At 40.3% G+C, this 27,687-nt stretch overlaps 1 protein-coding gene across 1 annotated transcript in view; it reads left to right on the top strand.

Moving 5' to 3' along the window:
- The first annotated feature begins 231 nt into the window (after positions 1–231).
- shank1 (SH3 and multiple ankyrin repeat domains 1) overlaps positions 232–27,687 on the top strand; it is a 51,466-nt gene continuing 24,010 nt past the window's right edge. The window contains 15 exon segments of the mRNA XM_034143755.1: positions 232–744; positions 10,981–11,184; positions 11,645–11,716; positions 11,848–11,956; positions 15,022–15,176; positions 16,019–16,186; positions 17,525–17,641; positions 18,205–18,282; positions 18,902–18,968; positions 19,262–19,431; positions 20,591–20,712; positions 21,294–21,442; positions 22,673–22,786; positions 23,411–23,486; positions 26,361–26,506. Coding sequence (XP_033999646.1) covers positions 232–744; positions 10,981–11,184; positions 11,645–11,716; positions 11,848–11,956; positions 15,022–15,176; positions 16,019–16,186; positions 17,525–17,641; positions 18,205–18,282; positions 18,902–18,968; positions 19,262–19,431; positions 20,591–20,712; positions 21,294–21,442; positions 22,673–22,786; positions 23,411–23,486; positions 26,361–26,506 — 2,260 coding nt within the window.

Here is a 27,687-nt window from a genome sequence, read left to right on the forward strand (position 1 = left end):
TTAGAAGTACTGCATGTCTGTAACTGCAGCAGTCTGTTCCCATAGAGACCAGAGTTTGTTGGACTGATGCGGTTCGGAGGCCTGGATACAGCCGGGGAGGAAACTTACTCCGTACAAACTTCTGCAGTTTCTCTTTGTCTCTGATTTATTCATGTCTTCTCTTTCATCCTCACATTGCAGTGTCTCTCTGGGAATGATGATGTTGCCACTTGTGCCGCCCTCTCTGTCGCCATGACGATGCCGTTCAGCCCCCTGTCCAGCGACGAGGAGCACCAAAGGATGCTGGGAAACAATCGACATCTCTATCCAGGGGCAGAGAACGAGGAAGAGGAGGAGGAAGAGGAGGAGGAGGAAATGGAGGAAGAGGAGCGTGAGGAAGACCAGGAGGAGGAGAATGGCGAGCTGGAGGGGGAAGAGGAAGACTATGAAGCGGAGGTGGTGGAGGAGGTCAGGCGAGGCGGCGTGTCGAGGGCAGGCAGGGCTGAGGGACACAGGCAGTCAGGTAAAGTGGCCGGACGACCCGCGGACGACAGACAGGTCCGGACAGGGAACCCTGGACACACCGCAAACCCCTACTCGTCCAATCCGGGACCCACGCACCAACCGCCAGCCAATCACGTTCAGCCGCAGCAGCCGCCGCAGCAGAGGAGGCTGAAGGAGCGCAGCACCGGCTCCCTTCCATCTGAAGACACCCACATTGCTATGATGGTGTTCCGCATTGGCATCCCAGACATAAAGCAAACGGTCAGTGCTGTCCCCACACTCCCACAAATCTGTCAACGTCATGGCAACTATCTATGATAAGTTCACACCTCACCTCACAGTCATCATCAATAAACCAGTTATGTTTATCAATTTCACCACTTAGGAAACAACAGCCTCTAACATCCCTGGATAGGTACTATAATAGTATGTTATACTATAATATATTGTACTGTAAATCAATATGACAAAGTATATAAAATATGATAGCAGTAGATATAACATAATACTGTTGAGAAGATGACAAGATTAAAAGGCCAAAGCAAACCCACAGCATGTTAGCTAAGATGAGGACAAACAGTGCTAACAGAGGTACAAGCTCTGTCCAATGGTAACAGAATCCACCTGCCAGCACCTCTAAGGCTCACTAACATGTTGTATTCTGTCTGTTTAATCTTTACCAAAACAACACTTAGCTGTTTTATAGGGGTGCTCTGTGCCGGACCTTTTGATGACTGCAGAGCCAATCTAACTGTTCCCAATGTCATGTGCTTGTCTTAGCTATCTTGCTGCTGGCTGTAGCTTCATATCTACTGTCGAGATATGTGAATGCTCCTGTCTAACTCTTGGAAGAATGTAAAAGTTTGACCCACAAGTAGCTTTTAACTTTTCCTTCACTATAAATGGTGTGCCTAAGTGATCATGGGCCTGTTTCAGCAAGGATGTATTCATAAAACTTTGAATAGGAGTGCGTGTTTATCATGAATTATGAAGTGTGGGCTCTGGTACTTTGAAGAGTTAGGTCATCAAGGAGCCATGTGTCTGTGCCCTAAGGCCCATCATTTCCTAAGCTAACCATGAGTGTAGGTCAATTCAGTCAAAGTGTGCACAAATATGCTCAAAAAACACTGCAAGTCCTTGAGGATATTACACAGATCTCCCCTTTTTTCTATTGCTTACTTTTTCTCCTGCACCACCAGCAGTTAAGTGAGAGAAGGGCAAATACTCGTCAGCAAAGTGAGTGATCTGAGAGGCTGAGAGAGACTTTTCAAGGTGACCCACCTCCAGAGAGAGACAGAGCCAAACCTCAAGAGCAGTCGCGATGAGGATATGTGGGCTAGAATTTGATTTTAAAAACACTCCAAGCCAGAAAGGATTTCGAGGGAGTCAAACAGGGGGGAATTGAAGTGGAGAGCGGTGTCTAACAGAGGGGATGCCTCTGGCTTTGTGTTGAGAAAGAGCTTTTAAAATGTTGCTATACAGCTGCTATGATAAGCCTTTTTCTGGTTTAAAGAGAGCTGTCCAGAATCATGATAGATATATCCTACATTGCTCTTCATTTCCCAGTTGGGTTCTTACATCATATCAGTGTGAAAGCTTCCATCAGAAGTGGGTCTAAATCAGCTTTACGGGGTAGGGCTGTGCGATTATGGCAAAAATCATTATCACGATTATTTTGGTCAATAATTGATATCACGATTATTAAATACGATTATTCATTGGCTTTGAAAACGTCAATTTATTGAACTTTAAAACAAATTAAAATAATAATTTGAACAGTTTAACTGTTGATTACCCTGAACGTATAATTCAACTGAAAAACCAATAAATGAAATAAATGATACATTTATATTTACATTTAAATAAATAATACTTAAATAATAAATACCAATAAACAAGATCAACAAATATTTTGGAGCGCACTTCAACAAGCTACTAAACATATATAAATATGATAAATAAATTAGACTATAAAATCAATTAGATCAAATATGTTGCAGTGCACTGTCACAACCTAGCAAAGCAAAATAATCGTTTTTTTTTTTCCGATTATGTTGTTTTTGTAATTGTGGCAGGCCAAAATCGTAATTGCGATTAAAAAAACGATGAATTGCACAGCCCTAGTGGACAGCTGCATCCATGTGCACTACGCTATTCTCCCACTCTTGAAAAATAACTCAGTTTCTAGTTGACGTACACACAATCTTTTTCCCAATGTATGTATTTGTGATATGTTCAAATGAATGGTCAGTAGTAATTCCTTGTAATGATAATAGAGGGGATGCAAAGGAATGATTCTGCATCCCAGTGTGTGATTTCTGTGCAGAAGAAATCAAAAAGGGTATGAAGAGCAAGACAAGGGAGGACAGAGGAGAGAGAGTGGATCTTTGATCATTGCCAGAATAAAGCAGAACCAGACTGCCATTGTGTTCAACAAACAGAAGGCTGCTTTACTCAGACATTCGCGCTCGGTTCTCTTTTCTCATTTCATTAAAGCCATCAAGGCTTCTGTAATCTGTCAATTATAAGCCATCAGCAACAATGAAACTGTGAAATGAAGTACATTTATTTGGGTTTATATTATATTTACCAACCCAGTGGACTTTAAAGGCCTCGCTCAACGCTTATTCCACCCTCTTGCTGCTGTGTGATTTATTATTGATCGGTGCATGGGTGTTTTCAGCAGTGTGTGTGTATGGATACACTAGTGTGCTTGTGTTTTCTTTTAAACCCAGCTATAAATAATTCACCACTCTATTTATTCTAACAAATCAGCATCAAAGTTTAATTGCAAGAAGATGGATAAATGGGATTGCTTGGGAGTAGAATGCTCATTCATGCTCACAACCTCAGAAAGAGCTTGGTTGTCACATAGAGACACATTGAGATGGATGGATGCAGAGTGGGGTATACGTGTTAGGAAGTAGAGGCAGAAGGAAGTGGAGCAGGGTAGATACAGTACACGTACAAAGAAGAGGAAGTAGATAAAGGGATGGAGGTAAACACTGATGCATATGGAAGTAGATCAATGTTGAAAAAAGCTAGTTGAGTAAAGTGAAGCAGGCAGAGTAAATAACAGGGAAATGAAATTCAAGTGCTAGAAATAGAACTAGTGAGCAGCCAACAGGAAGAATGTGGTTGCTGACTGATACAGACTTTTTAACCTGACTATAAGCATTCCTTTATGTAGATTTCCTGTATCTTTGAATTGAAACATTTTACAATTGTAAATATTCTCTCTTTTACAATAGGTACTGTGTGTGGCAAAAACTAATCTCATAGAGTTTCAGTACCGTAATCATCACTAAAATAATGATGTAATATTTGTGCAATATGCTCATTTACTTTGAGAAGATAATAACATAAGCTTTCAAAAACCTCCCTGCTGTTTCAGATCATTTAAAAAATCAAATACAAATGACTCAGTGAAGTAGGAGTTAAGTTATCATAGGAGGACGAATTCACATTTCTCTCTCTGAATCTTTTACCGGACAGGTTTTTATATAAACTCTGTTTGGTCTTTGTGATTGACAAGGAGGTTGAAATGAAACGTTGATTCTTTAAAAGATAGTTTATTTCAATGCTGACGGACAATACTGATGGGGAAAAGGCAAATCAGGGTGTCAATGAACGGATTGGTCTGACAGTACATTCTTTTTTATTATCTTTTTCTTCACATGTGAGTCAAACATGCAGATAAACGTTTACATAATAGCACTAAATGTGACCTTAAAGACTTCCTTCCAAGATGAGCTAACTTAGTGCATTTGTTTTGTTACCCATGGTAATGAGAGTCAAAAACCCATCATCAACACTGACATTTACCGACTCACTCTCCTCCTGTCCTGACTCAACATCTTAGTCAATGTTTGACGCATCATGCACATTCAGAATAAAAACCCCTGGGATTTTATTTTGTCCTACTGTTTCATCTCCTGCCCTCCTCTTCCTATTGGGTATTATCCCTTTCCACTCCTAGTACATTAAGTTGTTCTACATGTCAGCTAATTCCCCCTCAATAAACTCTTAATTGCTCGTTAATTGTGTTGTGATGAGTCAAGGGAGTGGCGTTAGCACGCAAATGCAAATGTTATGAATTTGTGGGGAGGATGGTGAATGACGTAAGAGCTTTCACTCGCAGTTATTCAGAAAATACAACACTGGTAATTAATGTTATAATCACTTTTGGGCAGAATATATAACTCTATGTAAAATGATTACAAATGAGTGTTCAAATCAAATCAAATCAAATCAAATCAGGTTTTATTTATATAGCACATTTAAAAGCGATTTTTGGTCGAGCCAAAGTGCTGTACATGTAATAAAAACACATTACTACAAATCACAATAAACGACAATAAATTACAACAGATATATCTTAAAAACAAAATAAAAATAAAACACACGGAATAGTCAGGAGTCGTGCTCCGCTCTAACTAGAAAGCCAGAGAGAAGAAGTGTGTTTTTAGTGTAGATTTAAAAACCCCTAGGGTCTGGGCCGACCTCACATGGAGGGGCAGAGTGTTCCAGAGCCTAGTGTTGAGCATCACTGAAATGATCCAGCTTGATGCTGTTTCCACATTTACGTGACAAATGTATCTTACGATTCCAGTGGGACTGCTGTGCTTCAGGAAGCATTTATATTTAAGAATACTTTATATTTGGGGCTGATATTGTAAAGAATATTAAAAAAAATTAAGATCTGTTAATATATGATCAATATTCTTTTTAGGCACTGACATAGTTCAATTCCAACATTATTTCGAATGATCCCTCAATAATAAAGTTAATAAAGATCTGCTGAATATTTGCATTGATAGAGGCACTTCATTGCATGAAGAACACAGACAAAGAATTGGACAACAGCTTTTAAGCATTTGCAATTCTGAGCCTTTTCTATGCCTTCAATTCACCAGGATATTTTCTGGCATGGCAATAATAACGCCCTCTGACCTTTGTCATGAGATTTCTAAGGAGCCCTCAGAGGAAACATCTGGTGAAACGTTCTTCCTCCCCTCAGTGGGACCTACCTTTGCTTCCTTCAAAGTCTCCTATCAGAGCCATACAAGCGTAATTGGGGGGGGGGGGGCTCTCTGGAGACTCCGTCACTCAGGGTGTCACTGCTGGTGCCCTGACGGAGAGACCCAGTCAGTGATCTGTGTACTATCAGTCTGATACATTTGTCAAGAGGAAAAGTGGGCCATTACTACATGTGGAACAAATCTGGGATGTCATACTTAGTTTGAATAGGTCAAGCTGAAAGACAGTTGGATGGTTTCTATCATCTCATGCCGGTGAGAGAGAAGGGCAGGGTGATGGAAAGTTGATGTACTGTCCCATTTGATCAGCTGACACTCAGTGAACTTCTGGAATAACCAAACTGTGTTAGCCTCAGTGTATCTAGTAAAAGTGTTTTGGTGATTTGCAGGTAAAACAGAAAACAGGGCTTTATCAGGTTGACGTTTTTTGGGTTCCAAGTATTATTTATCTGGTATTTTCTGAAGTGCCACATTTTACATTGATATACCTTTACATTTAAAATACTCTATAGAACACTTTCCCTTTCCGATATCTGTTGAACATCTTACCAGCAAATAACCAACTCAGTGATTGCTGGGAAATGACACTCAGTGCTTTTATGATTCATTGTAAAAGGTGGAACCGTCTGTAAAGTTAAATAAACGTAGCTACAACGTTAGAATAGTGCTTAAATGTTCATGTTTAAATAATACGAATCTATTAAAACGATGCAAATCTCACAGGGGGCTTTTTCCTGCATTATAATGTATTTTATTGTGTGTCATCTTAAGGATCCATTTGATTCATTTTGACAATGATTTCTTTTTAATCGTACATCCTTGACATGCTGCTTGCGGACCTGTTTGCTCTGCACTCATCGTTCCTCCTCCACTGGTGTCTGATGAAAAAGGAACTGGTCCATTAACTCGTGTGCAAAGCGCCTTTAAGATATGTGAATCTTTAGAAGTTGATATGATTCTGCCACAGTAGGCGGTCCAGGCAGTTTCATTTGAAGGTTTATTAGATTGTCTAACTTGCGCATGCACATGCAGTGTAGTTGGAGTTTGCATGCTGAGCGCATTAGACAATGTAAAACAAATTAGTCTTCCTCCACAGTTTGATGTGATCTGAATTTGTGCAAACTCTGAAGTATAAGCAGCCGCGCCTTAGGCAGGATGTGATCTGCTCATTTCCACTTTGAAATTCACACGCATACACACCACGAGAAACACAAACACATCCATAAATGTTTTAATGCATTTTTGAGATATTTGACCTCTCTGTTGGAAAGACACAGACGCAGTGTCCACCATAGCTCTCTACCACTTTGGAGAAGATATATCTAAATGAAAGGGGTCAGCCCCCAAAGTGAAAGATAATAGAAAAGAAGTATAGGAGTTAGAGAGGAGGGAGTGCAGCATGGGTGAGAGAAGAAAAGAGAATAGAGAGAAGCACGGCAGGCAGAGCGGTAGGACAGAAGTGCTTTAAGAAAATCATTTGCTCTCTTGAACTGCTGTAGAGAACAGGGAGTGCGAGAAGGATAGTGAGATATGGGGAGGAAGTTGAATGAAATGGTGACATGGCTGACGTGTGTGCATGTTAGTGTGTATGTGTGTCAAGTGGGGGCTTATTTCCCCATAGATCTCATTAAAGGCTTCAAGTCCCCCTGCACTTGGCCTGCAGGAAAAGGCCACAGGGACAGAGAGAGAGAGAGAGAGAGAGAGAGAGAGAGAGAGAGAGAGAGAGAGAGAGAGAGAGAGAGAGAGAGAGATAGACGATAGGAGATGAGTCATATAAGATGATAGCGATATGAGAGAATCTAAGCTATAGGATAATAGGCTCTCTTCCTCCTCTCCTTCTCTACATGGATCTCTCTCTACTCTTCTCTCTCATCTCTCTATCGCAGCCTCTCTCTCTCCGTCTTCTGCTCTCTCTCTCTTCTCTCTCTAGTCCTGATATCTCTCTACTCTTCTTCCTTTCTCCTCTCTGCTCTCTCCATATGCTCCTCTTTCTCTCGCGAGATCTCTTTGTTTCTGCATAGATAGACAGAGCTGATGCAGAAAGATGGAGAGAGAGGAAAGTGCAGGGAGAATAAGATAGAGATAGGCAGAGGAAGATAAAGAGCAGCATGGACAGAGAGAGTGGGCGCATGTGAGTGGGAAAGTGTGATCACAGCTTCAGGAGACAAGACCGAATTTTTGGTCCGCATAATGAAAGAAAAACAGGAGAGAAACAGAAGGGCTGAAAGCTGCGTTAAGATTTTAATGTAAAAACATATCAAGGTGGTAAGTTATATAAAAGCTGTGACTTATTGACATATTCATATTAGCATACATGTGTTCATATGTTTCTTGTCTGTACTGTACTTCCCCACACCTCCACCACTTTCACCCAATAGCCCTAAAGACTTCACATATACAACATCAAATAAAGAAAGCACACAACATCACCTCAATGACTAGTTTCATGTGCTACAGTTTTTTTTGGCTTGTTCTATTAATGTTTTGTCTTTTGTCTTGCAAAAAATAAATAAATTGTAACATTTAGGGCAGTAATAGATGACAAGCATCCCAGTTATCTTTGTGTTTTCACAGTATCCTTGTTCATTTTTGCGCATGAAGTGGAAGAAGATATTTTACATAGTTGCAAAGAAATGATACCACAGTAAACGTTTTCCACTCAAAACACGAACATTCTATTGACAATTAATGTATTTCTAAATGGTGTGTTGTGTTATCTGTATTGTATTACACATTACACAACAGAGTTACACTTTCACTGAGGTGGGCAATAAAGTCAATCTAATCTAATCTAATGTGGAAAGATGTGACACTGAAAGCACCCAGGGGAATGCTCTGAGTACACGGGTACATTGTTTTTTTCAGAATCGGGAACACTACAAAAGGGCTCATTAAAATTGAAAAAAAAAACATTCTCTGGGTCCAAACAATCAGTCCCCATTCATTGTCTATGGACATGGTTAGATTTTGAATGTATGACTGAGTATTTTAACATTTTCATTGGTACTATTGGTAACAAATCTTTTTTTTTTTTTTTACTAGCTGACAGAACCTGTTTTTTTGTAATCATATTGAGCTCTAATTATCCAGAATGCTAGCATGAACAAGTACAAATGAAGAACAGCATCTTGGCATTTTTCCTTTTCATAATCTGACACCAAGACAATATATCTTCAAATCCCTTTTACAAACTAACAACTCCAGCATCCATTTAGTCTCTCTCACCACTAGAGGGCGCCACAAACACTCAACTGCAAGTGCACCTTTTGAGGTTTAGAACAAGTTAACTATGACCATAGTAGCTATGAAATGTATTGCAATATAATAAAAGTACAATTTACAGGCTGTACTATTGCATTTCTAACAGTACAGCGAAACAGTTGGAAAACTCTTTACAATTCGAAGCTGCATTTTGAATGCCTTGTAGGAATGAGGAAATTGTGATGAGCCTTAATTAGCTGGCCGGTTAGAAACTGTACAATCAATAACATTCTTGGAAGCATACAGATCAATAAGCAGCGTGGCTGCCTCAGTGAAATCTGCAACTATCTGAAGGTTTTTAGGTTCAAAGCAAAGCTATAACACATAATTTAATCTCCATTGTTCTATTATAATTGTCATTGCTTTTTATTGTTCAAGTTAACTATGGGAATATTACTCCTGCACAATAACTGAATCATAATCCTTATTGTCATTTATCATTTATTCTAGCTGGCATCCTTGTTTGGGACTGTAATTGCAGTGGGTAGGATTGTGGTGTGTGTGAAAAACGAATCTAATATAAAAGTAGACACACCCTTTTATCCTCTTTCCCGCTCATACACACACACACACACACACACACACACGCACGCACACGCACACGCACACGCACACACACACATCTATCCACGCTAATGCACACACACAAACACATGCACAGCCTCCCAGTACCCCATCTCCAAGGGAACACAGTGATGTCTCTATGGCAACAAGCAGCTTGCTCCACTAATGAACCGGTTGCCGTGGCTACAAGGTTGGCTGTGCGAGAACGGAGTTACTGAATAAAATAGAGGGAGAAAATGTAATATTACTTCTACTCTCTGTTAAAAAAAAAAACCTTATGCAGAGGAAAGGACAGCCACACACACACACACACACACACACACACACACACACACACACACACACACACACACACACACACACACACACACACACACACACACACACACACACACACGTTTGTTGGCTATGTGAGAGATTAAGATGAGTGACAGTTACTGAGAGAACGCTCTGGGTTAGAAGCTGTATGTCTGGCTGAGAAGAGAGCCAATGCAGCGATGCAGTAGGAGGCAGGGATCCTTGCATCTGTACTCTGCATGCATGGGCCAATCATCCTGCTGTAGCCTCAAGGTCAGAGACTTCACTCTGGGCAAGGAGAGGGAGCGAGCGATGGAGAGAAAGAAGGAGAGAGAGCGGTGCCAAAAACCTTCTGTCAGCCATCTGTGTAGTGAGTTACGTCCCACTTTGCTGACTGAGCCTAGTCTAAGCTGTTATGCATTTGGCCATTCACGACCCCACCGGAGACACTAAAGCTGCACAAAACTGCAATTCATGTCCTCTCTGTTGACCGAGGTCACTGGGAATCACCCACTTCACTCTGGGCCTGTCTCCCCCTGCTGGGTCACCGGGGGAACAGCCTCAGTGTGCTGCAGTCAGGCTGGAGCATCCCCTGCCACAAGATTGTCTTGTACACAGTAGTGACATCTACAAGGGGACCTTAATGAGTTTTAGGGGTAACGAGATTAAAACGTAGATAAACTGATCAATGAATTTTGCCATTGTAGTTTGTCAAGGTAGAGTTTTAAACATAAACATTATACAAAGTCGTGTTTTTGAAAAACAACTGAGGAGCCCCATTTAGGCAGTGTTTTCTGTAAAGTTATTCAAGCCAAATATTGAAGAAAGAACTACTTTAAGACAAATAATAAGCTTTATTTCCCTTTGCACCAAAGTGCCGGCTCTAGTTCGTGAAATGTGGTTCATTCTGCAACAGTTAATTCAAAACATCCTAATTTTAGCATCTTTGCATTAGTAACAGTTCATTTTTCAAAGCACAGATGGTTTGGCCACCAAAACATTACAGATCATTTCACCCGTATGAGGCAGATTGCAGCCAAGGGAAATAGTTCTTAAAACTCGGTTTCACTCACTCACTTTTAAAGTGACTATTAATAACTCGTCATTGACTTCCCTTTTTCTGCCCTTTATATTTGTAACCTTGTTCAATGCTGTCAAATGAAATGTTAATCTCATGTTAACCACAATATCTTTCATATTGGTCACATGGTCACATCACATGGTAAGATGTTGATTAATGAAATCATTGTTATGTCTTTACATTTAGAGTTGACCAAATAACCAATGTAAATTCAAACTTAAAGCTGACCTACGTCTCCCTCTGTCTCTCCTGCAGAAATGTTTGCGCTTTAACCCAGAGGCCACGGTGTGGAAGGCCAAGCAGCAGGTGCTGTGCTCCCTGACCGAATCTCTGCGGGACGTCCTGAACTATGGTCTGTTCCAGCCCGCCACTGATGGTCATGATGCCAAATTCCTGGAGGAGGAGAGGCTGCTCAGAGAGTACCCACAGTCCTTTGAAAAAGGGGTACCATATTTAGAGGTAACATTCCAGTCCTCCATTGACACATTATTACACAATAGAGAAGAGGTGTAGCTTGCATGTCCTCAGGATGTCACTGTCTTTCAATAACGATCTAAATCTGAATCAAATGTAATGTAATCTTAAAAAGTTTAGATACATGTCAGATAAATGACAACTTTCTTTTAAATGATTATGGTGTCGTTGGAAGGAGCAATACAAATCCAGAAAATACTTTTGTAAAGGAATACTTGGGACCATGTTTACTGTACAGCTTTTTCTATTTTACGTCAAGATTCCAGATGAACTACACCTACTGTAAATGCTCCTTGTGACATGTTATGTATAGCAAAGCAGAAAAGGCTTTGCTCTATAATAAATCTGCAGACCCATTTAGTAAATCTAGGCCAAAAGCTAAGAGAATTAAGGACAAACGCCCTCGGAGTAAGGCTTCACTTTTCTTCTTCTCTCTTGTGTTTAGTTTCGATACAAGACCAGGGTGTACAAACAGACCAATCTGGATGAGAAGCAACTAGCCAAACTGCACACCAAGGTATGAGACCCATGTATGAAATGCCCCGAGGGTAAATCCCTGAAGGGTTTCAGCTGCATGTTTTAAATCAATACTATACAGTATGCATGTCACTGCATTAACAATATGTAAAAGACTCTCTCTGCATGCAGGCTAGTCTGAAGAAATTCATGGATTATATCCAAACCAGCGCTGTGGACAAGATGACGAAGTTCTTAGACAAAGGCCTCGATCCCAACTATCAGGACCCTGACACCGGCGGTAAGGAGGATTTGTTTCATCCACAGCGTCATCATGTTATCTATTATCATACATTCACAGCAATTACAGACTGCAGATGTATGTGCTTGAGAAATAAATTAGAAAGAGAAAGAGAGCCATATAAACTGTACATATCTAACACAATTATATTGCAAAATCTAATCCCTTATGTGTCTCTCTATATTTACTGAACTGTTCTTTCTTTCCATCAAACATATAAACGTGTATCTCAGGTTTAACATCCATTATTGGTTAATCATTTTCTCTCAGATATATTAGCAGCTTTTTGACCTGGAGCTCTGCCCATCTCCCCCCTCCGGTGTTTCTGCGCTAAGCTCTCTTTGTTGGCCTAACACTTTGTCAAGGATCTGGGCCAGTGTTGTTCACAATTGTGTGTCTTTTCTCAGATCCCGTTAGTGCTTGGGGGGGCGCAGCAGACTGCTCTTTTACAGTTTGGGTGTGCTCTGCTGTGTCATTCCAGCAGCTGTGGGAGCAAAGTGTCACAACACAAACACAGGCTGTCATCATGGGTGTGAAACACATTTCCACTTCAGAACACCAGGGGGCAATCGACAACCCTGATGAAGCCCCCTCAATAACATACTCACATCACATCCTCGACATCATCAGACCCACACATCCTCGACATCATCAGACCCACACACCTTACATTCAAATGGGATATTGCTAAACTGGACATTAGGGTTACATTTTTGTTTCTATGCTTTTCTATGCTACATTTGAACGATACCATCCATAATTGACAGAGCCAAGGGTAACTGTAACAGAATTAATGGTAACACTTTATATTAAGGTACACAAATTAACCATCAACTAATTAACATGCATATTAGCAGTATATTGGCTCTTTATTAGTCATCATAAAACACTTATTAATGCCTTATTCTACATGATCGTATTCTACAAGTAGTAGACCATTAGTTGAGAGTTTTTCCTCAATAACCCTCTAATTCAGGGGTTCCCAACCTTTTTTCCCAAGAGCCCCCCCAAATGACTCCTGTTGGAAGTTGCACACACACACACAAGGGGGGGGGGGGGGGGGAGCAACAGCGGTAATTAAAGTTTCAAAGTCTCAAAAATGCTACAACTACTGTCACAAACTGGATGAATGTGAAGTATTTTGTTAAAGGAGGATGAAAGCGTAATTAAGGAGCACTATTGGAGTGACTTTGATGGTTATTGGACTCAGGATTAATTCATTTGGATTCCCGCTGTATGAAGAAATTAAAGGACGGCGCAAACTGTTTAAAACACATGCTCAAAGTAAGCCGGATTTTGCCGATGTGTTTATGTGGATTCAAAAGTCGTAAATAATCTACAAAATGGAGGAGACCTATCTGATCGGAGCAACTGTGACAAATAATCTGAAACCGGCATGGACAATGACTATGTTTTAAAAATGCGCTTATCCAGAAAAGCCTGGTTTGGACACTTTACGGGCAGAAGAAACATTTCTATTAAAGAAAGAATCCCCAGGTTGGGAACCACTGCTCTAATTAGTGCTTATTTATTGCAAGTAAGGAAGTTGTTGTACATGAGTTTTGGTCTTATTATGCTCTGCTCAATATGGGCCTAATAAGGCAGTAGTACCACAAGAATAGTAATTCTCCCATAATAACACTTAACAATTATGGTCTAGTTAATTAACAACTAGTTGATGGTTAATTTGTGTACCTTAATATAAAGTGTTACCGAATTAATGAATGAAGTTATATTAACGTTTTTACTACAATGACCTTGCCTTAGAACAGTGAAGGTTTGCTATAAAACTCACTAAATCCACGTGTTCAACCCAAATCTAAATGTTGAAATGTTCTTCTTCATGATTTCAAGTGGAATCTTCTTCTTTCTTGACTTTCAGTTTGAATCAAAGTGTCCATTAACTATTAGGTCTATGGCATTAGGCTTTGGATTGGCAAAGAGACGATCAAAAGCATTTTTTTACATGTGACCTGCCTGTCTCTGAAACATTTTCTTCATGTTTTACCACCCAACAGAAGGCTCACACAGAGTTCCTTTAATAGGACATTACATGATTTGACCACGTTCAGCATGGCTCAGGTCCATCTCTGCCAGAGGAACTGTTTAGTGGGCAGCCGTCCCAACATGTTAACTTAAGAGGACATGCCGTCAAAACATTCGCCCCAAATGATTTGTACCTGAGCTCTCCAGAATCAGTTTGAGGATAAAAGCGCTCAGTCGTTGTCCTCTTTGCCAAAACTCTTGTGTTGCCTGGCAGCCAATGCTCTGTACCCTTTTTGTTGTTGTTGTGGGAACACTTTGATTGCTTTTATTCTTATAGGGTCCATTGTACCTTCTTCCTGAAGAAATTGAAGTATGTTAAGTTAAGTTAAAGTGTTGTGACACTGCACTGCTTTGTTTTGAAATCTTTGGAGCTCCATTTCATGTTAGCATAATTGGCAAAGTATGATGTAGCAGGCATCAGTAAGAAGAATACATGCTTTGATATTGACTTTAAAGCTAATGTTGCTACCTGTAGGATGAAACCAATCTGGAGAGGTAATTATCAGAAGAGCTTTTATTTTATATTACATTTAATCAGAAGTTAATTCGAACATATGCGGGAAACTTTAAAGCGCTGGATTCTTTCAGGGTTTGTGGTGACCTGGAAATAATTTATAATATAATTTGTTGATGCAAGCTGTCTGTAACACCTTGGAGGGCAATTTATAATGTTTTCTCAATTTAAGGGAATCAAAAAGGCACAAATGCTGCTTTTATTTTAATGAGGGACCCCCACCTACAACTCCACAGGGTAGTTTGAAGCAAGAAACCATTGGGGCAACATAAACACAGTTTCAGAAGAGGTGGACAGGCCATTATTTTTTTGGAGTTCAATATTTGTTAATATGTTTTTTGTCTAACCTACAAGGAGAATGGTGCAGGTGTTAAAATGTATTGTTTTCAAGCGGACCCCTAGGAGCAAACAATCTGGACAGTGCCCTCCAAATAATTTGACTTTCAAACCAATCCTTTTGTGGTAATGAAAAACTCTTGAATCTCTGTGTGTGTGTGTCCCCCAGAGACGGCTCTGTCCCTGGCGGTGCAGTGTGAGCCGGGTGGAGGGGAGTCCATCCGGGTCCTGGTGGAGGGGGGGGCTCACATTGACTTCCGTGCCAAAGATGGACTCACACCCTTACACAAAGCTGTGCGAGGCCACCGCCATACAGCCCTGCTGGTAAACATGGACTCACATTTGATCCTTTTTTTTTTTAGATATGCTGTTATCTAATTACGAGTAATGTCTTTTCATTGTCATGCCATTAAAAAAAAAGAAAATCAAACCTACACTCGGGTACTTGCACTGAAACGAACACTATCTTCATTTGTGTTGCTCTGTAAGCAAATGGGCTAAAGACCGATTAAGCAGACATTCCCACGCAACAATAAACACTCACCCACACACAAAGAACAAGAACAAAAACACATTATTATTCTATTCATCCAGAGAGGGAAAAAAAACATTTAAATTCAGATTGCCTGGATTAAAAGTGTGTATTTAAGGCATTTGTCCAGAACTTATGCTCCCACACCTTCGAGAAGTAAGGCATGTGAAGAGGGATCAAAATCATTTCGGGGGTAGTAATTGCATGTGGAACATTGTCAGAGAAAACGTTTTTCACAAAGGAAAGAAACAGCTGCATAAATAAACTGCAGACTCTGATTGAATACATCATTCTCTCTAGCCCAAGGCACTGAATGACCTCTGTGAATCCCTGACTATGTGTTCGCATCCTTCTATAAAATCCCATGAATATTCCTCGAATGGAAGTTGGAAATCACCTTATATAATAATCCTTATATTTATTATAGCGCTTTATCAATGAATCTCAAAGCGCTTTACAAATACACATTACACATACAGATCATACATACATGTAATGGTCATCTACTTATGATATTTTCCTTGCTGCCTTTTTTATTTTGATATAATATTAGCACATACAAGTAATTTATTTGAATTGAAATAGAAAGTAACTGATTTTTCACTGCATTATTATCTTCCCTGTCTCTCTGCAGGTCCTGCTGTCCCTGGGTGCGTCTGCAGACTATAAGGACCGGCGAGGGCTGACACCGCTCTATCACACTGTGCTGACGGGGGGGGACACCTCCTGCTGTGAAACACTGCTCTACCACCACGCCAAACTGGGCATCAGGGACGAGAACGGCTGGGACGAGACACATCAGGTACTGTCCGGTTAAACTACTCCTAATCAACAGCAGAGGATGCTTCGTGTTTTTTTTATCCAGTGGGGTCAGTGTTCTAATTTGTGTCTTTTTTTTAATTTGGGATTTTAAATTCTGTTGTATGTATTAGTGGGCATGCATCCTTGTTGTAATGTACCAGTGTACTCTATGTTCCAGTGTCTCCGTATGTACAGCGTCTGTGTCTGGGTCAAAAACCATTCATGCCATGAAACTCCACCCATCTTTTATCTCGGACACCTTTCACCCTTCATCCCATCCACAAAGCTTCTGTGGCAACATTTTCCAGCAGTGAAGTGGACAGAAAATAAAGGTATCAGCATCTTCTATAGGCTATGTAAGTGTTACTGCACTTACCTTTGCAAAGAAACATGTATGGTTGAGGTGTAGGTTAAAAATAAATATATTTGTTGCCCTTATACTACTGCTGTATACTGCTGCCATATTTTCACTACACGATCATCATGGGCGAAATAATAAAAAAGTAACACTATTATTTAATTATCTTTAGACATCTGTGTTGTTGGCTTCAATTAAGCAATTACTAAATAATTTAAGAGATGCTGGATTCTTTATACAATGTTAATATATGTTTATTATTAACATGGTATCAACATTTCATTTTTCAAATTAAAACGTTTTCTCATCAATCCCACTATACTGTTTCCCTCTCCTATTCCTTTACCACTGTGTACAATTATTATTAATTTAATTTAATCAAGACTCATTTTCAAACCAAGTTAACTGGTATTGTATAGTATGAAGCAGTGTTGCCATGATAACTTGTAGTTTAATATCTGTTCTCCGCAAAATTATATTGTTAAGGCATTGACTTCAAAAAGGTTGTAAGTGTAAGTGTGAAATAAGCATTTATTATGCAATGGCATAATTGATAACACCATCAATTGCCTATGACTAAGTGATATACAATTATCTGTTTTGATTTCCCTTATATGATGGGCTGGATTTGTGTAACCATACTGTATGATAAGTATTCTACAATGATTATTTTGATTAGATCTCACTTGTGTTCCCTCTGTGTTTTCACGCCCTCTGAGTTACAGTAGGTGTTAATTAAATGTTGTGTCACTTGATCCATGTCACCCTGTTCCTGTCCCTTTGTCACTGTGTGTTCTTCATCATTGTTTGCTTCTCTGCCTTTCTGTTATCTCTATCAAACGTAACCTTATAAATCCTTCCTGTTTTACTCTTTGGTACATTTTCTTACTTTCCTTACAAACTCTTTGTCCTTCCACCTCTTCCTGTCCTCTCTCTCCTGTCTTACCATGACTCCTCCACAATCTGTTCATGTTCTGTCAGGCCTGTCAAAATGGTAACTCGCAGCATCTGGAGCACCTCCTCTTCTATGGGGCAGATTCTTCCTCCCAGAATGCCTCTGGAAACACTGCCTTGCACATCTGTGCTTTATACAACAAGGTAGACACATTTTCTTTTAACGGGGATCAAATGTCAGCTACACAGTAAAGAAAATGTTAGTATCAAAACATTTAAAGATACAGTATAACAAGGTGAATGCAACATAAATGCTCTTTATCTTTGCTATTTAATCAAAAATAGAACACTTGTATACCTGTATATTTTATTTGAATGTTATGGTATACCTTGCTTAAAAATCAGTTTTGAGTTGTAGCTAACATAATAGAACAATAGTACAAAATGTCAATAGAAGGTAATACTTTGCTTTATTAAGCTAATGCTTACAACAGAAAAGGTGCATTTCAACATTAAACAGCAATTCTACAATTCATGTACACTAATTTAAACATGTATTGTATACCTGTGGTGTTTATTTTAATTATTTTATTATCTTTGCTTTGTAATGCCTGTTGTAAAATGCCATTATATAATGTGTTTTTACTGTATTTATTCATAAAAAGTATTTTAATTTGTTTTGTAAAGCACTTTGAATTGTCGCGTACAGAAAAGTGCTATATAAATAAACTTGCCTTGCCTTGCCTAATCAGTGATGTTTGTTGCAGGAAAGCTGTTCGCGAATTCTGCTCTACAGGGGAGCAAATAAGGACACAAAGAACAATAGTGGGCAGACCGCTTTTCAGGTAATGGCTGTACGCCTGGCTGAGTAATTATGCATGTTGGGTGGTGTTATGGTTTAGTGTCTTATTAAGTTAGCGTAGCAGAAAATGCCAGGGCCTAATTTCACTTTAAACCATTAGTGTGCTGCGATGCACACGGAGATCCCAGGTGGCAGGAATGCGTGTGACCCCTTAATCTGGATATATTAACTCTGTCGATGCAGAACAAGCCAGCTGAGACAATCTGTTGTGTTTACGTGCATGAAAGAGAGGAAACGTGACGAGACAACAGGGAGAAAACACCAGTTTGTCAGACTTTGTGCTGGCCTTTGTAGCTTGCACCATTGCAAAATTGTGCAATGGTGGAAAGAACACAAACATGGTCTCGCATGGATGTACTTATTTTTGCTGTTCCTTTTCTTATCAAGAAAACAGCAAATCCATGTGAATATTGTTGAAATATGCCACGTCCATAAATCTGTTACATAATTTGTAAATTAGCCCATTAGAGGTACAAGTAGAGTGGACACAAAATGGGGTTAAACGAGTAAAGGGTCTGTTACACCATTTTATTTTGTGCATGCATTTGCCATAAGAGTGTATTTTACAAGAAGTTGTAAATGTGTGTGTGTTTGTGTGCCAGGTGGCTGTTATGTCAGGCAATTTTGAGCTGGGAGAAATCATCAAAAACCACCGGGACACAGATGTGGGTAAGTAGCTAAGGTCAGGCTTCATTTTGCATGCCAGTTTTGGGATGTGTAACGTTGCGTAATGACATTTTGTTTTATCTAACATTGAACATTTGATCATCACGGGGGATTCAGAGGTTCAATTAACAAGTATAGGGGAGCTGCATATAAATATGACATAACGAATGTACAGGAGCAGCATTTACAGCACCCATCAGAGTACGTACACTCTGGATGGGGAGGTTGTGCAAAATAAGAGCAGTAAAAATGTGATATTACCTTTTTCTTTCACTATTTCCTGTCTCCCCTCCCAGTTCCCTTTGTGGAATCTCCAAAGTACGCCCCGCAGAGGCGAGAGAGCACCCGTACCCTGACGATACCCCACCCTCACCCCTTCCTCCGAGCAAACAGTGACAGCAGTATGAACCTCCCAGACTGGATGGCAGTGCCCAATGCCCCAGGGACCAATATTGTCTCTGTGCAGGTATGTGTGTGTGTGTGTGTGTGTGTGTGTGTGTGTGTGTGTGTGTGTGTGTGTGTGTGTGTGTGTGTGTGTGTGTGTGTGTGTGTGTGTGTGTGTGTGTGTGTGTGTGTGTGTGTGTGTGTGTGTGTGTGTGTGTGTGTGGGTGGGAACATTGAAAACAGCTCTCACCCCTAAGTCTATTTAGTAGCTTCTTGAGCTTTGATCTTAACAACAGATGGCCCTGATAACTGGCTCCCACATGTGTGTTGTTTACTGTCATGTTCATTTATAGTCTTTTTCTGACACCATGACATTTTCGATGATAAAGAACATTTTCAAAGATCATAAGATCTCTAAAACTTCTCATCCATGTTCACTTAAAATTGACGTTTAAAGTGATAATTGGCAGTGGAAACAGAAGTTGTCAAAACAACCCTACCTTGAGGTCTAGGTTTTGGAGCATTTGACATGTTTAGTTAATCCCCAATGAACACACACGTCACTGATTATTGCAAAATGACACTCCTGGATTGTATTTTCTCCTTCAGAAGTTATCTAGGAAGGTATTGAATGTATTTTACTAACTTGTATTTCAGTACGATTGACCTTTTACCTCTGAGTTTGGAGAAATGATTAATGCACATATCATGGATATTTACAATGCACAGATGGAAGCTTGAGCGATTTCATCCCTGTGATTAATATGCAAATCATACAATTTGAAGGGGACTTTTACAATATAATGCATAACCTTTATCTACCTCTAGTGGTGAACAGTTCTCACTACAGCTTATATATCCTGCTTACTCGATTGAGCTATACATACATGTAGGTTCATAGATTCAAGGTTTATTATCATAACAAATACAAAATTGTAATCATCATGTAATGTAGGAACAACTTAGATGGCAGGTTCCTCAACAGTGCAATGGTCCTCTACTTTAGTCTGGGCAAGTGGCCATGTTGTGTGATAGGCCATATGAATGTTTGTACATGCATTACAAATAAAGTATTAATCATTTTATGAATGTTGTTTTTGAAAACATTTTGAGCTTTTTAAAGCAAAGTAAGTGAAATCACAGAATATACGTAGCTACATTGAAATAATATATTGTTACATATAAACATCTTTAAAGAAATATGTTTTCTCCCCCTTTCTTTGTTTGTCTGTCTCTGTCAGGGCTATAAGCATACAGGAACCCTGCGGAGCTCCAGCAGTCCCAGAGGGGCGAGGACGCGCTCCCCGTCCCGAGGAAGAATCGGAGACAAGGAGGACCGGAGCAGGCAGAGTCGGAGACAGGGGTGAGGGGCAAACAGCTGGCATCTGACCACAAGATGCTGCTGAACAGGAACTTGTCTTTAAGCTAGGCTGGTTAAAGTATTATTGAGTCTGCAGGTCCCATAAGAGTCCTTAAAATGTTTTCGATGTAATTACTACCTAAGTCATTAAAGGGTTGTAAAAGTAAAAGTCAATGTTTCTTTTTTCAGGTCTTAAATATAGTTTCTATTTTTGTTATCGTGAGAGAGGTAATTCCTCAATGAGTTGTTTTGTAGGATTGGTTAGGGTACTCGGATTATTAAATCCAGGAATAAGCAATAATAAATAAAAAAGGTTTCTGTCTGACTTTTAATAAGTTATTTTACAACTTCTTATAAGGAGAATGCAAATTATGTCAAATGAGTGTACACACCTTAAAATTGTCATAAATTAAACCAATACAATTTGACTTAATAGCAAAAGTAGACACATTGTCTCATACAGTCCTAAACATCCTTCAAATTCAATCTGAAGTAACCAGTTGAACATAGTCATTAAGTCACCCATACCTATAGGGAACTTCAAGTTTTAAACTTCGTTCTGAACTTCTGCTCCTCCCATCCAGGCCTGCCCCTGCCACCACGGCTGCACAGACCGCAGGCCAGCGGAGACGCCTTTACAGCGCTGTCCCAGGCCGAGTCTTTGTAGCTACTCGATCACATTCTGCCCAGGGAGAGCGGGAAATCAGCTTTAATAAGGGTGAAAGGGTCAAAGGTGACTATGTTCATTTTCATATCAAGAAACACAGTGTGTATATGTGTGCGTGTGCTGGAGCATAATAGTGCATTTTGTCCTCCATGTATATTCAAAGTGTTTGTCTCAGTGTTTGTGATTCTGTTTGCACCGGATTTAGACATTTAGACACATTTAGACAACACTTCAAATGTAAAAGTTAACTGAAGGCAGGTTCAGAAACATGCAAAGCAACATTACAGAATCTTTTTAAAATATCGTAAAGTAGAAGATACCTCTCTGTTTAGCGCTTTGGCATCGCTCCAAATAGTTCCTTATAACATCTAAACTGCTGACTGTAGGGGTTTAACAAATTGAGTTAAGATTTAATTAGCAGCTTTTAAGCTAACACCATTTATTTATGTTGGACACAAAGCAATATGCTGCATTACAAGAACAGGTACTTTATCTACCTGACATTAGCTAATACTACTGTAGACTGGCAAATATCCACCATAGTTAAAATGATCATCAAAAACAAACACAGCTGGTATAATGGTTAAAAGAAAAAGTGACAGTTTAATAAAAATGTAATTTCAAATGGGAAAAATATGTTATTTTGATCAATATTTACCAACTGAACCTTTAAAACTTCTTTGTATTTTGCTTCTGGCTGCAAATTATATGACGACATTTCTGATAACAGAAGTAACATTCAACCGTTTAGGACAGTTCTAGCTATAACTTTATATAAATCTTCTCATCTCTCTCCCAGCAACAAAGTTAATATATATATTTTTTCCAAAATGTCAAACTATTACTTCAAGGATCACTTGAGAGAACATTAAGTTGACTAGCTTTGATAAACAATGCCAAGCTTATTACTTATACAAATATTACACAAGCCTGACAGGAGATGCTTGTTAAGGAGATCTATCATTCTCAGCCAGACCAGATCTTAGTGTCTTGGAATGAGTTTATAAAATGGCCTTGTCTTAACATAAGTGTAAGGTCTCTATATATGTTTGTATTCAATATCTACAGGTATGAATATGTGTGTGTTTGTGAGTGAGTCTATGGTGTCGCCAGGTATGTATGTCTTGGTGAGTATGTAGGTTTGCATGTCCATGTGTGTATACATAATTTCTTTTTTGTCTGTACAATATTGTCTTTTTGAGTGTGTTCATTTTTAATTAGTGTCTTGGTGTGTGTGTTGGTGCATGTGGTGTTGCCTTTTCCTGACATGCTTCTCTTTCATGCCCACCTCTCTAGTGTTGAGTGTTGGCGAGGGCGGGTACTGGGAGGGGACAGTCAGGGGGCGCACAGGCTGGTTCCCCTCTGACTGTGTGGAGGAAGTGATGCTTCGAAGCCAAGACAACCGATCAGGTGATCACTAGTAGTCACACACACTCACAGACACAGGCTCATCATAACACATAGCATCATTTCAATGAATAAAAAAAAAACTTTAGCCACAAATTTCATATTTAACCTCATATAAACTTTAATTTAGCCTTTCACAAAGGCCTGACAATGGTTAGACATGCTAGTTTTGATGAGACAATGTATATTGGAGAGGTGCAGGGAAGGCGGATTTAGTCAGTTACCACCAGCTAGCTATGTTACCCATGTTTCTATTATTTATGCTAAGCTAAGCTAACTGATGGCTGGTTTTAGCTTCATGTATACTCTCTCTAACTAAAGTGAAAAGGGCAAATTAAAAAATAATCAAAATGCCTTAACTTAACTTGAAATGGCATACCGCACATGGAATATATTCAACATAATCCTCGTTAGGTTAAATGTGCAGATCTAGTTTAAGTTGATTTGAATCAGAAGACCACATTTCTTGTAACGGTGAAAAACTATCTGTTAAAAAGAGAGATTATCCTGTGATGGCAGTAATATTATAGTAATACAGTGACTGAAAAGTACCTGCTGCATAATTAGTCTTTCAAATGGACCTAATGCAGGTCGATCATGCTGATGTCCATGTGATTTTCTGTTTAGAGAGTCGTGGAGAGCGGGCCAAAAGGCTGTTCCGTCATTACACGGTGGGATCCTATGACAGCTTTGATGCTCCCAGGTAAGAGTTACCTTGCCGCCAGCCATCACGGATGTACAGCAAACTGAATGAGTGCCAGTTTTTTCCAAAGCAGAAGCAACCTGCACATTATTCTCTAAGCGAAGGGGCAAAGATGATTAAGGGTCTTGCTTAAGCTCACAGGGCTAGGGGTAAGGGTTCATCAAGTGTAAGTTCCCACAGAGTGGTACTTCACCTAACAGAAGGGTATGTGAGCTGGACACAATTTGGGCCAATAGGGCTGAGCAAAAAGGCTTTTGGATGCTTCGATGCCTATTGAGTGTGATATGAGGACCAGAACGAAGCATGAAAGGGTCACATTATGACTCTGACATATTCTAGTTAAATAAAGGTTAAGAAAAGAGCAGCTTGACATTCAGATTATTGCAATGTTTGCTTCCATTGTCCACAGAACAGTACTGAGCCAAGAAGGGGTTCAGCTCTTTGCTTAAGTGCATGATGTAACTTGTCCATCCGCCCATTGGGGGATACTAGTCAAACTGACATCCTTTCATTATGACACACAGCTGCTGCAATGTTTGACACACAGCACATGTTGAGACAGGGAGTTGTTGTTACAGTAACATACTGTATTCATCCCTCCAGATGATTCATGTAGTGATTCATTTGTTCCAGTGGCGCTTTGATTAGTTTATTATGATGTGTTGTGAGTAATTCATGCAGTAGGATGAAGATGTGTGAGGGTTCACTGCCTCAGGTCTAAATGCTGACCCGCCTGCTTTTCATACTGAAGTCATCCTCCAGGCACAGGTTATCCAGCTCTGTTTTGACTAGTGTGTTCTGCTGAGTTTAACAGTTTAACATTTAACATCAGACTGGGCTGATTTCTTCGTATTGGGTTTTAAGAGTAACTTTCCTTTAGTTTGTCTGCCTTTTGGCTCAGGGTGCTATGCATGCAGTGTTGCCAGGCTGCAGTTTTTATGTGGTCTGAACCTTTTGGCAATGATGAAGGTGGTTTCAGACCACTATGATGACTAAGTCTGAAATATAAGTGTTGACCGATGTTATACAATCACCCAGTCATCATTACTGCCCTACTATCTGAACTGATGCATTGTACTGTAATACTGTGCCATTTTTAAACCATAAAAGTACTTCAAACGCAGCTGAGACCTTTACTTTTAAAAGAAGGTCATTATGCTTCTTGTGCTGAAACACACACACCATTCACCTGCAAATGTACATGTACACAGCACAGTGAAATGAAGTCTCTGCATTTAACCCATCTTAGTATTATTATACTATACCTGTAGTGGCACCAGCCCTGCTGAAGGGTAGCGGGAGCAAACTCTCAAGGTCCACTCTCTTTGCTTGGTCCGTTCTGGGACTTGAACCGGTGACTCTCCACTTCTCAAGCCAAGTCCCTACATACTAAGCTACTTCCGGATCAGCTTCATCAGTTTTGATCAGAAAACTGCTTCCTATTCAGCTTTTTGATCATGGAGTCAGAACTGAAACCTCTCTGGATCTTCTGTGGAGTTGGTCTGTTGTCACATGAGCCTGAGTCCTGTATTGACTATGGGAGTGTGATTTCTCCTCATTAACTCACCCCAATATAATGTCATTCCCTTCAATGCCTTGCATCTGCATCATGGCGAGCGCCTTGTCGCTTCGAGGCAAACTCATTCCAGTGTCCATGACTTGGACTGAACAGAGAGAGAATTATTTACATAGAAATAAATCCATTATCAATCACATCAATTATTTAAACGACATCCCGCCTTCAGACTCCCTCTTTCTCTCTTTTTCATTCATCATCATTCTTTGTTATTCCTCAACTTTCTCTTTCATGCCTGCTTTATTTGCTTCTCATGTTTTGCCTGTTACTGTGTTTTTCTCTTTCACATGCACACAGTATCATTTATTATTAACACGCTTTTCATCAACAGTGACATTTAACGCACTTACCCAGGCAAACTTACACACATATGTTTGTGCACACTTGCAAACACACACATCATGGATAATTAAAGCTGTGTACTGCAGCATAGACTGTGCAGAAACTATTTGTTTGGCCAGGCAGGCAGGCATGGCTGACTCAGAACCGCCTACTTTCACAGCCCTTATCATGACATGTAATATCTCATCTATCCTTTCTTTAATTTGTCTTTATTTGGCCACCTCTCCCGACCATCTCTGCATCCCTCCCATGCTTTCTATTTATCACTGTATATCTAACCCCCTGTACTTTTTAATTTTCTTTTCATCACTCCCTCTCCCCTGTGGTGTCTCCATCTGGAGGTCAGACGGTGAAGGGCACTCTCAAGGGAAAGGAGGGTTGGAGAGGGATGAAGAGGTTGGATGAAGGAACATTCTAGGTTTACAATTGGGTGAAAAGAGACAAATGCATTGTTTTTTGAGAAAGCAACATGGGGCAAAAGCGGCTTGAAAGAAAGTCTAAAGAAGAATGCCCTCCGCCGTGTTTGTTCTTTTTTCACTCAAACTATAAAGAACAAACCACGACCAATATGGACTTCAAAGGGTCAAGGGTGCCAATTATTAAGGTATGCCTCTTAGGTTTGGAATGTCAGTTTGGTCCATCACTTTGGCCATGTCGGATAAAACGGATGGATTGCTACTGCCAGGTTTTAAACAGACATTTATGGTTCTGAAACAATCCTAAAATAACATAGTAGTGCCTTCGGTCTGAAGCTAGTTATTGTTCTAATACTCATTAATAAAGAGAGTCTTATCTGCCAATCTCTAACCTCCTTTCACGCCCAAGCCTTGTTATTTGTTAACAAATCTGTGTTGTTCAGTAAACATTTGGCTGTACACAGATTGTTCTACCTTTGCTGTTTTAGCAGCATCTGCTGGCATACAAAAGACTTGTAACACTGCTGTTCATTTCAAAAGAGATGAGAGCTCTGAGCTGATGGTTCAGATCTCTGTCATTGCCGCAGTTGCACGGATCAAACTGTACACAATCTTTACATGCAGCTGCTCCTTCCCCAGCCCGCAGGAGACCAGTACTCTGCTAACAGCGGGTCAAATGAGGACGAGTGAGCACACACAGTTAGGAGCAGGAGGCAGAACACCCTGATGTACCCTGCTGTGGTGGTGGTGTCTGTGCCTTGTTAGATATATGCATTGCTTCTTGTGCAATATAAAGTTGTCCGATATGTTTTTTCATATTTCACCACCATATATGACTTCACCTTGGCTTTTTGGCTAAAATAACGGTGTTGCTGTTGTATGATGGACACACAGATCCACACACACACACAGGACCACCCAGGCAGACATGCAGCTACAATCATGTGGACCTTCTGTTAACATTTGTTGGTACTCCTGCTCCCTCCCCCATCTCTCTCCTCCTCCCTCTCCCTCTAATTCACCCTATCTCTGCCACTCTTGCTCTCTCTTGACCCTCTCTCTCTTTCTCCTTCTTTTATCCCCTCTCTTTCTCGCTCTCTCTCTCTCTCTCTCTCCCCCCCATCACCCATGCATGCACACATAAACACATAAACACACACACTCTACACAGAATCACAGCGGTATAGCCCGACATGCAGGGAGAGAAACAAAAAGGCAGAGATGTGAGCAGAGAGGGGACAAGGGGCTGTGATCGTCCTCGAATGCAGGAGGGAGGCAAAGGAGAGAGCAGGAGTCGTAGTGAGGATAGGAAGGAGGGAGGGAGGGCAAGTAGAACAAGGACAGCTTCGACATACGTGGAACGAGGCTCTGAGAGATGATGTGAGTGCCTATTCCAGAAAATTGTACCTCTCTCTATCTCTCCCCCTCTCTCTGCGTCTATCTCTCTCTTTCCTCCTCCTCTTCCTCCTCCTTCTCCTCTTCCTCCTTCCGCCACTTACCCGCCAGCTGTTTCTCTGTCCACTCTTCTCTTCCTGTCTGCGTCGATGCCTCTCCTCCTCCCCCTCTCTTTTCCTTGCTGTACCCCCTCATTCATGCTTTGTGTACATCAAATGTGAGGGTAGTGTGTGCATGTGTGTGTGCATGTGTGTGTGCATGTGTGTGTGAGTGCATGTTAGAGGTTGGTGGGTGAGGTAAGTTAAGTGTGTTTTAAAGGCACGTGCGGTCGGCTACAGTGGAGGGAGGACAGCAGCAGAGGCTCCAGAAAGATCTGCACAAGATGTGTAGTATTACGTAGCAAAGGTCTGACTTGTCCTGTATCGATATGTCACGTGACGAGGGTGATGATACCTGTGCAGCCTCTAAAACT

The sequence above is a fragment of the Trematomus bernacchii genome, unplaced genomic scaffold (assembly GCF_902827165.1).
Source record: "Trematomus bernacchii unplaced genomic scaffold, fTreBer1.1, whole genome shotgun sequence".
Classification (NCBI taxonomy): domain Eukaryota; kingdom Metazoa; phylum Chordata; class Actinopteri; order Perciformes; family Nototheniidae; genus Trematomus; species Trematomus bernacchii.